We start from the raw sequence: 11,554 nt of genomic DNA, 5'->3' as shown, positions 1-11,554 counted from the left end.
TGTTTTTTACACTCAGTGTAAGCGATAAAAATAATATTGACCAACCCATTGGGTTTCTCACCGCACCCACATATGCTATGTCTTGAAATATGCAGAGACAGATTTAAAAGTAAACTTGCATTGCAAAACTTCTGACAGCCAGCTTTCTAACTCTGCCAATAACTTTAGGACTTTATAGCACTCCCAGAAGGCATGAATTATTGAGTTAGTTTACACTTAAGACATGACTCTGCCGTTGTGCTGTAGAATTTGTGAATTTTGTCTCTTGTATAATACATTCTACACAGTAGTTTATACTCGTTATGTTCCAACACTCCATCTTGTGCCAATATCAGTTATTTTTGTCATACTAACTCCCGCTCCCTCTCTCCAGCGCTCGATGTCGCCGGTCTACTAACCACCGGCCCTGGCATTAACAATTATTACGCACACCTGCTCCCCATCATTACGCACACCTGGACTTCATCATCACCTTGATTACCTTCCCTTTATTTAGCCCTCAGTAGCCTCAGTCATCAGGCAGTATTGGTTTGTTTTCATGTTCAGTACGCATCCCGTTTTGTTCATTTGCCTTGCATCATTGTTATTAAACTCTCCTTCTGCACCTGCTTCCTGACTCCTTGCGTATACGTGACACTTTTTAAGCAAGTCTTGGTTCCAATAATTTCATTTTTTCGGCCACATTATTTGAGGATAAATATTTAAATTATAAATACACATATATTTGAACCCAGGTGTGTTTCCTATATCTCTACACTTGATAAATGACCACTCAAATCACCACAATAACAAAAAAAGCTTTTTTTATTTGACTTATTCACCTTTATTCATGTCAGTTCATTTCAGAAGGATATGGGAGGCATCCGATTACACAAAAACACTATCAGTACTGATTGATAGACAGACAGACATACATACTCCCTCAGCATAGGTATGGAACAACAGACAGGGAAGACTGATGGTTTAGGCAATTAATGTTTGTGTGTGTTAGTGCTGAGCGATTAACTGAAATGTTGTTTTTTAATATATATTTTTTTTTTTTGTGAGCCCAACAAGCCATTTCTCTGGAGAGAAATCAAGTCAAGAACTATGTGGGACGCTGGGCTGAAGGGTGTTGTCATTTTCATTAAGCAAATATTCAACATAGTTTAGTGCAGAAACTGAGTACATTGTGCTGAACAGGCAACCCTGCCACACATAAGATGGCGCCCTAAACTCTTTCTTTTGCCGTGCTTCACAAGTAAACGGGATTCGGGGAAACAACATTTGCACTCTACAGTTCCGCATTGTGATTATTACGCAGTCATCTACAGCCAATACGAGATCGATGGACTAACTGGAGCATGTTTGTGTAATTGAAACTAGCTGTCATAAAGCAGAAATTACTAAGATGCCGTTTAGCCCAGTTAGAGTGATGACCAGGTTGTGAGTTAGTGATGGAGAACATTGAGACGCCATTTCGGATCACCCATACCGTCCAAGCTCTGGGCTCCGCTCTTCGGGGAGATCCTGAAAATGTTCCCGATGCTAATGGTCTGGGTAGCGGGGACAGAATCTCGAGTGAGCCAGAGAAGCTTTGGTTCAAAGAAAGCAGCGCTAAGAATCTCCGAAACAGGGACTTCTTGTCACCCACCACGGTGCTGAATACGCTTTATGCAGACGGACAGGTCGGTCTGTTAACGTTAGATTAACAGTTAGCTAACTAGCTTACTTCTTCTTATTTCATTCTCGTATAACCCCATTGTATTTTGCCTTTGAATTGTTTGCAGTTGGTGCACTGCTTGTAACGCATTGGTTGACAGACAGACACACACAGTTGACAGCACGCGCTTTTCTCTTTGATATGTTCAACTCTCGAGAGATATGTGGAGGCTAATTTTACCCCAAACTGTCATCAACAACTTCCACTTTATGATTGTGAACGAAATTGAATACATACATTTTCATATTTGAGACTTGACATTGCCATCATCGACATAACATTTAAACCTTGGGGCAATAATTATTAACCCCTGACTAGCAAATACAATGTGGGTCACACAGCAAAATGTGCCACCGTGTTTCCACATGACATGGGTCTCGTTTTTGAATGGCATCTGTCAATACAACACCACACAGTCCTGCAGGAGGCAAATTAAGCCTATACCATTGCAGGCAGAAGGCTACTACTGCAATAGTCTTTGACTGTGTGATTGATAGTGCATATGTCTTTGCATGTTAGAAAACTGTCTGAATGCATGGACAGTATGTAAGTGCGATGTGTTTGTGTGTAGGTTCCCCCAGCAGTGATGGGTAGAGTGCAGTCCCTGAGAGGGACAGGGGTTCTTCCTGTGGCTGGGGGGGAACTCATGGGAGAGGGGCTGAGGGTGCGGGTCGACCGGACTGCTGCGTTTCAGAAGGTCCTGAGTGGAGCGTCAGTGTACCTGAAGCCTCCTAGCCAGAGACAGGGGTGTGTGGTGCTCAACTGCCCCGCCCTGCACCCCAAACCCAATTTACCGTCCCCTGACACCCTCACGTTGGGGCAACTACGCACTGTGCTGCTTACTGACCACTTAGGGGCACTACTGAGGAGACAGGGGTGAGTTAGGAGATGGCTTAATTACTAGTCTGGCATAATGTCATTGTCCAGTATGTATGTATCTGCTGTGTTGTGTATGTTCAGTGCACATAAATATGTGTTAGACTGTGTAGTCAGTGTCAGTTGCATCACTGTTTCTCTCAGGTTTACTGTGTCCTGCTGCCCTGTGCTACCAGAGGAAAGTGACATCATTGTCTTCCTCCGATTGCTTGGCATCGATTGGCCCACAGTGCCCATCAGCTGGACCAATGATGAGAGGGAGGAGAAAATGTTGGAGGCTTTACAGAATTCCCCATACAGAGAAAAAGAGGAGACAGATGGAGGAAGAAGAGTGAGTGAAGGAAAGAATATGGATGAAGATAAAGAGGGGATGCTCAGGGTGAACTTGAAGAGGGTGTTTCAGAAGGAGCAGCTGCCAGGGGATGACCCCAGCCTGGGCACCTGTACAGGTGAGACAAACAACATTGACCTTTGACCTGGGGATTGGTTGTAAATGTGTTAACATATGAATAACACATACAGTGCATCCGGAAAGTATTCAGACCCCTTTACTTTTTCCACATTTTGTTACGTTACAGCCTTATTCTAAAGAGGATTACATTATTTTTTCCCCCTCAATCTACACACAATACCCCATAATGACAAAGCAAAAACATTTTTTTTTTTTATTATTTGCAAATGTATTAAAAATAAATAACTGAAATATCACATTTACATAAGTATTCAGACCCTTTACTCAGTACTTTGTTGAAGCACCTTTGGCAGCGATTACAGCCTCGAAGCTTCTTGGGTATGTTGCTACAAGCTTGGCACACCTGTATTTGGGGAGTTACTCCCATTCTTCTCTGCAGATCCTCTCAAGCTCTGTCAGGTTGGATGGAGAGTGTCGCTGCACAGCTATTTTCAGGTCTTTCCAGAGATGTTCGATCAGGTTCAAGTCCGGGCTTCTGGCTGGGCCACTCAAGGACATTCAGAGACTTGTCCCAAAGCCACTCCTGCATTGTCTTGGCTGTGTGCTTAGGGTTGTTGTCCTGTTGGAAGGTGAACCTTCGCCCCAGTCTGAGGTCCTGAGCGCTCTAGAGCAGGTTTTCATCAATGATCTCTCTGTACTTTGCTCCGTTCATCTTTCCCTCGATCCTGACTAGTCTCCCAGTCCCTGCCGCTGAAAAACATCCCGACAAAATGATGCTGCCACCACCATGCTTCACCTTAGGGATGGTGTCAGGTTTCCTCCAGATGTGACACTTGGCATTCAGACCAAAGAGTTCAATCTTGGAGTGCTGCAGAGATGGTTGTCCTTCTGGAAGGTTCTCCCATCTCCACAGAGGAACTGTGGAGCTCTGTCAGTGACCATCAGGTTCTTGGTCACCTCCCAGACCAAGGCCCTACACGCGATTGCTCAGTTTAAGGTGGGCGGCCAGCTCTAGGAAGAGTCTTGGTGGTTCCAAACGTCTTCCATTTAAGAATGATTGAGGCCACTTTGTTCTTGGGGACCTTCAATGCTGCATACATGATTTGGTACCCTTCCACAGATCTGTGCTTCGACACAATCCTGTCTCAGAGCTCTATGGACATTTCCTTCGACCTCATGGCTTGGTTTTTGCTCTGACGTGCACTGTCAACTGTGGGACCTTATATAGACAGGTGTGTGCCTTTCCAAATCATGTCCAATCAATTGAATTTACCACAAGTGGACTCAAATGAAGTTATAGAAATATCTCAAGGATGATCAATGGAAACAGGATGCACCTGAGCTCAATTTCGAGTCTCATAGCAAAGGGTCTGAATACTTATGTAAATAAGGTATTTCTTTATTTTGATTTGTTGTTTTTTGGAAAGTTTCTACAAACCTGTTTTCACTTTGGATTATTGGCTATTGTGTGTAGATTGATGAGGGGGGGAAATAATTTCATCAATTTTAGAATAAGGCTGTAAAGTAACAAAATGTGGAAAAAGGGAAGGTGTCAATATACTTTCCGAATACATTGGCAAATGGTAAGGTCAAATTGGTCAATAAAATTGATTTCTTTCACAAGGAGCTAGGCCTATAGGACACCTTTTTAGATATGAAACTTACTGTAATGTAGTTTAGGTAAATAAAACCTACAAAGATTAACAGTTTATAGGAACTGTCTGTAACACACAATCCTGTTGATTTGTCCTCAGTGCAAATGGACAGTGTGTCTCATCTGGCCCAACTGGACAGGGCTACTGCAGGCTGCACTGTGAGTCACATTTTCTTCCCCAAAAACTTTAAACATCAAGCTACAGCCGTGTACTACTATAGCTACTATGTTGTTTTGTTCATACAGTACTAAACAGTATAGGGTCTCATGTTTGTTATCACATCTCTTATTGACCTAGGTATCCACGGCAACCGCAGTACATGTCACTTCCTGTCAGGATGAGTTCCGTCAGCAGCAGATAGCAATGCTGTGGAGAGCCAGCGGTGCAACAGTGACACAGGTTTGTTTGACACAACAATGCATTAACTACCACATAGTGACGATCTGTACCTCCCCATACTAACCAGTAGAGGCGCACCAATATTTATTTTTGCTGACCAATTTAAGTACGAAGTACTTACTCTTGAGGATCAGCCGATGCCTACCTACCGAGTAAAACTATAACAACATCTGATGGTATTGACAATATTGCTTTATGTTGCTCCAAATTTACTCAGATTTTTATCCAAAAACAGTTTATAAACCTATCCTGGCTGCAACCACATATGAGCAGTGTTAGAATTCGTTACTTGTAAAATATTACATATTACTCGTTACTTTCAATCAAGGTAACGCGTTACATTACAATACTACTTTCTGTGCAAAGTAATGCGCTATGTTACTCCTTATATTGCAAACACCATCCAATTCCGCTTGCCAACAAGGCATGTTGGTCACCAATTTAATAATGTAGAGGATACATTATTAAATTGAAGGATTTTTAAGCCTTGAAACATGGATTGTGTATGTGTGCCATTCAGAGGGACCATGGGCAAGACAAAAGATTTAAGTTCCTTTGAACGGGGTTTGTGTCAAGAACTGCAACGCTGCTGGGTTTTTCAAGCTCAACAGTTTCCCGTGTATATCAAGAATGGTTCACCACCCAAAGGACATTCAGCCAACTTGACACAACTGTGGGAAGCATTGGAGTCAACATGGGACAGCATCCCTGTGGAATGCTTTAGACACCTTGTAGAGTCCATGCCCCGACAAATTGAGGATGTTCTGAGGGCAAAATGGGTGATGCAACTGAATATTAGGAAGGTGTTCTTAATGTTTTGTACACTCAGGATACTCTATATAGTAAGAATATAACAGAATACAATTGAAATATAATATATTTTTCCCAAACATACTTTTGTCTTGCGAATGCTCACTTGAGAAATGGATGGACCTGCATGTGACTCTGTGGGAGGATTTTCAGGAAGTTGCTTTTTGGTAAAAATACAAAATAAGCGTGTGCTCTGTTTTCCCTGCCTCTGTGTCAATTCCACGCTGTGTTGTTCATCATCAGTCTCTTCATTCACAATTTGACAATAATGCATACAAATATTGTCAGATACAGACAGAACAAGGCCACCTCTTAATATGAAGATTTGAATAATTCCAATTGAATAATTCCAAGCAGAATGAAAATAAAGTGTGATCAGGCCTCACTGTGACAACAGCTTGTATCCTTCTAAAACACTTGTGAAATATTTGTTGTTCTTATCAAAGCAGTGATAATAAATGAAATTTCCATCATGGAAAACATTTTTTCAAACCTTTCTGAAATGGCCTTAGTCACTCATTTTGTGGGACAGAGTCTCCGTGGATTACTCTCCACGCAGCCAGAGACTGGCTGCATTTCAAACACATAAAAGACACACCCTCCTCCACTTACCCTCGCCTTATGCCCTTGGGGGAATCCAGGCGGCCATCTTTGCCGTCGGTCGAAACGATTAGCCAAGCAAGGGAAGTTGGCAACGTAAGCCCCTCGAGTTTGTGATCGAGTTTGCGATTCTGTTCACTCCGGGGCCTGAAACGCCCCATAATTCAATTTGCGATGATTGTACATCCACTAAGAAAACTCAGCCAAAACGTTAAACCAACATCAGTATGGAGAAGTCAACATACAAGTGTAAGTAAACGAATGTAAATAAGTTAGAAATTGTGCTACTAATGCACATGACGGCACAAACACGTATCGTAAAAGTAATTATGTTTTTGTTTGGTTAGCTTTTGGAAACGTTAGCTAGCGCATACAACTTTCCCTGATATCACACTTATACATTGTAATTTTAGATTTACCTGATATCGTTGGATGACTTGCATTCGATGATGCGGATGCGTTGTCTTCTAGCCAAGATATGAAATGCAATCATAATTGACTGTAGCGCATATAAAGCACACACAACAGCTACCGGTGGTTCCATGATGACTGAAACAACCGTGGGACGAACGAGTGACACATTTCCGGGCAAAGGCGGTCCATTTAAAATTCCTTCATTCTTCCCTTGCCCTGCAAGTGTCAACTCATCATACCTCATGATATGTCATCAGAAGTGTTTACTTAGTTTGAGGGCTGAGGGGAGAGGGTGTGTCTTTTACGTGTTTGGAATGCAGACAGTATCGCACTTGCAAAAATACTGATTGGCTAGTGAAACGCACCCTCTGACCTCTGATTGGACCAGCAAACTGTCAATCAACACCGGTCGGGTGAGCTAGCGCAGTGAAAAGGTTTTGGGGGGTAGCGAGTGTGAAACTGAATGGGGAAAAATAGTTGTCTACATATTTTAATAGTCTACATATAGCCTACCATTTGTATTTTATATGTATACCTTTTGCTTATTCGATCTGGTCACTAACATAGGTCTACGGCATTGCACAACATTTTTGTTTTAAAAAATCTAATTTGTTCTTCAGAAAAAAAGGTTGCACGTCTTGACTTGACTGTTGACCAATGACCAGTCATCAGAATTGGTGAGCAAAAGCAGGCACACATACAGTTTAGTGACCAGAAATTGCTTGTTGAATTTCCTTCTGTTTTGCCTGGCAAAAATAAACAGAGTAGCCCACTTACCTTAATATTGTCAATAGGGTGAATTCAGAAAAGTGGGACATTATATAAACTGGGACAGCTTAATCCTGAGACGTTTAATTCTTGATCTGAGAAGAGAAAATCAAACCTGTTGTTACTAAGCCCTTGCGGAGAAAACACATGATAAAAGTCTCATCACTTCATTGGTGTAACATTATAGAGGGGGCAGAGCAACCTTCAAACAGGAAGCTCACCCCTCGAAGCACACAGATGCTACGGTTATAAAACGGTCATAAATAATGCACTGTGCCAAATTGTGCAAAATGTTTGAATTCCAGTTCAAAATGTGCCTGCTCTGTCGCAGTCTACCATTGAAAACCATTGAAGACTACACGTGTAAATGTCATGCCATTTGTATTTGAGCAATATGATTGGCAGTTCATTCAAGCAACACCATGGTCCCGCGGGTCACCACTTCTTGAGCAGTACATGAGTCATATCCTATCGGGCCAGTGACTGACGAGAGCCACGTTTTTACTGGCCCCTGCGGGCCATCATTAATATCGGACACTGCACGCGAAAGATAATAAATGAATGTGCCAGAAAACAATAGGCTAGGTGGATTTCGACTCATCGTTACCACATTATATGGGACGTGCAAATGAATGCGCTCGGTGTAAAAATTTGACTACAACTACAGCTCACACAACACACACACCCAGGTACTGAGAGGCGGGACAGACGGTAGACTGTCAAACCAGCAGTGTTTCCCTGTCATCGCTCACTTTGTGACTGACAGGTGCCTGTCCTGTCAATAGATTGCTAGAAGATGCATATTGTTCATTCTAGCGGGAGAGGGCTCGGCAGACCTTTTTCTGACTAGCGAATTGAAAAGTAGCCTAGTTAACTTAAAGGTGCTACACAGGATTTATTTTTTATTTTTGCATTGTAATTTCAGAAAATGTCCATAATTTATCTGACATTAATAGTGGAATGATAGTGTTTCACAGTATTACTTACAGTGTTGTGATTGGCTGTGATATTCTCCTATTGATTTCTCCCACCTGAGCGGCATCTGTTGTAAAACTGGGAAAGCTGTTTTTGACTTTGTGGCTGGGTTATCTAGTGGAAATCGCTCTGTCATTTCTACGCTGTTTGCTCAATTTCAGTTTGTTAGAAAACAAGCACTGAATAGTGTAGGGAATCATTGTACCATCAAAAAACAAAAACAAAATACCCAGCTGAAAATGACTCAGTAAACGGCGCTAGTGGAAAACACTGACTATAGCCTGTTCAATAGTTCTTGTAGTGCTGTTATGAATACTGTTATTTGAGTGAATTCAGAAAAAGTGGGACACTTTTTTGCATTTCCGTCTTCTATAACCTCGTCAGACATGTATCCAACATATTAGCCCAAAACATGATACATTTCTGAAATCCTCAGATGTTTCCTAATCACACAAAATTGAATTGAATTGTCATTGGGGTACAATTAGGACTATAATAATGGTGTCCTAGTTTATCTAACCTGCTGTCCCAGTCCACCAAATGCAAACTGAAAATATGGTTTTGACTCAGTGTACAGATGGGTGTGTCATGCATCCTGTCAATATGATATTAACATTTGTGGTTAGGAAACATCTTGAAGATTTCAGAAATATATCATGTTGGGCTAATGCAAAAAGTGTCCCACTTAATCCGAATTCACCCTAGTGTTTAGCAATCTGCTAAGTAAGCATCTTTGCTACAACAATAGGCTACCTGGTGATTTCATTGATCAATTTCATATTTCAGATAGGTCTAGTTTGGGTGGGTTATATACCTCAGTGGTGGTACTGGTTATGTCAAAGATAGTTGTAACATCGCACTACCTTCAATACTTATGGGATGAAGATGTAACATATTCTGGCGAATTAATTAGGACATTTGTGAGGAAGAAAAAGGCTACAGAGACAGATCATGCTTTCCATCCAATCTTGCAACCTAGGCATCATACAGGTAGAGCTAGGGAATAGCAACTCCAGTCCTCAGGGGCCTATTGGTATCACACTTTTGCCCCAGCTAAAACACCTGACTCCAATAATCAACTAATCATGATCTTTAGTTTAGAATGCAATTAGTTTAATCAGCTGTGTTTGCTAGGGATGGGGGAAAAGTGACATCACTACGAACATATGATCCTGCTTGCTCTAGACTCCAGAGAAGTGACATTATATCCCTAGTTGATATTGACTGCTAACATGAATGACTTGCAGGTGTAAAACAGTTTATTTCTGTATCTTGCGTTTTGAAAATACATCACAGTTTGACTGTAATGACAGGCTACATTTGCGCAGCAACTGTGCGTGCGTTTTCGTCCTGTGCGCATGCGCAGGGATCGCAAGCTTTGAACCACTTATTTTTGGGGGTCACTGGTGAAAATTTGAAAACCACTCAGCTAGTGAACAGATAGCTGATTTGCTGTACAGCTATAGGAACGGGTGCAGCGCAAACACCAAATTGTAGGGAGAGAGGATTGCCATAAATGATTATGCAGTGCCAAACATTGTTTGGTGATCAAGAATATTAACCGTTTTACTTTGCAAGCTCACCAGCAATGGGGCATCAAGGAACACTTACTAGCATAGGCCTACTGGTCTTTTGGTATGTCAAAATTGCTTGAAATGTATAATTGACTTATGAAGTTTGCATTTGGAATTTGTTGTTAATATCTTATTACATAATCAAAATCTGTTGTAGACAAAATATTGAAAAGGGTCTGGTAGCCTCAATAAATGATTTGAGACAACTTATGACTACTGGACTAGACTTGACTTGCTCTTAGAATGCACGACTTGGACTTGACTCGACAGGTTCTACTTGGGACTCGACTTGAGACTTGGACCTTGTGACTTGAGACTTGCTTGTGACTCGAATGATAGTGACTTGGTCACACCTCTGGCCTGGACTATAGTCTACAATGCACATTTACTTGCAGCCTTGAAATGAAATAAAACGTCAAATAGATAATAACATTAGAAGACTGGCATAACCACTATGAATTTACTTACTGTGACATCGTTTCAGAACATAATATGGCCCATCTTTTCAGTTATGCTACTTTGAGCAATCCATTTATTTAACAGGAAAAGGAGTTTCAGCATGAATTCGGTAGAGACAAGGCTTTTAAAAATATGATACACTGGTTGATTTATGATTCTGAAAGTAACGCACTTATTACCTCTTAAATGTAAAGTCCCCATGTTTGGGGACCCCGTTAGATTTTCTTATTCAGTCTGGTATGAGAATGGTAGCCCCTATCTGCAAAAGCAGGGTGTCTGCGGAAAGCTGAGTATCTTGGCTATTGATCTGTGCCTTCAAATCTTTGGTATGTTTTCTACCATATATGGGCATACGAATGTATAAGGGCAGGCCGAGGCAATTACCTCATTTCAAGATGGCTGTTACCTACATTCCGGTTAGCGTTGTGAAGCATAAACGAAATAAACACGGAATACGTGTATACACACCGAAAGCCAGGACTCCACAGATCATGAGGATGTCTTATTTGTCTGCGTGTGACCTACCGTTATTGATCACCAGCCCCGAGAGTCGAAATATTTATTTTACACAATGTTTTCACCAAACAGCAAACATCTTACAGTGACTATATCTTTGCGCATCAAAAATAGGACGTTGCCTGCTTACGTAGGCGTCCATTACACAGGGGATTGGCTACTATGGCACCTTGTCAGTCTTGTAACCAATGAGTAAGCTTTCCAGGGATATGCAGTTGACCTGGGTGGGACAAAGCAAGGCCTAGAACCTTTTATGTGTAACGCAAACTATTGCTACCTGGCTCAGAGACTCACCGAGCACACTACATTACATTGTAAACAGATTTCATCGCTTTAGCATAAAAGATGGCTTCTCAAGGGGGGAAAAAACTGTAAAAACTAAGAATATCGAACA

At 41.6% G+C, this 11,554-nt stretch overlaps 1 protein-coding gene across 1 annotated transcript in view; it reads left to right on the top strand.

Moving 5' to 3' along the window:
- Positions 1 to 807: 807 nt before the first annotated feature.
- Positions 808 to 11,554, top strand: part of LOC311149410 (DALR anticodon-binding domain-containing protein 3-like) — a 33,475-nt gene continuing 22,728 nt past the window's right edge. Inside the window, exons 1-5 of the mRNA XM_084186593.1 lie at positions 808 to 1,667; positions 2,274 to 2,578; positions 2,723 to 3,027; positions 4,745 to 4,803; positions 4,943 to 5,044. Of these exons, the coding sequence (XP_084042719.1) occupies positions 1,437 to 1,667; positions 2,274 to 2,578; positions 2,723 to 3,027; positions 4,745 to 4,803; positions 4,943 to 5,044 (1,002 nt within the window). The 5' untranslated portion in view covers positions 808 to 1,436. The remainder of the gene's footprint in view (positions 1,668 to 2,273; positions 2,579 to 2,722; positions 3,028 to 4,744; positions 4,804 to 4,942; positions 5,045 to 11,554) is intronic.

The sequence above is a fragment of the Coregonus lavaretus genome (assembly GCF_964263955.1).
Source record: "Coregonus lavaretus genome assembly, chromosome: 22".
Classification (NCBI taxonomy): Eukaryota; Metazoa; Chordata; class Actinopteri; order Salmoniformes; family Salmonidae; genus Coregonus; species Coregonus lavaretus.
This window is presented reverse-complemented; position numbering and strand designations above follow the sequence as displayed.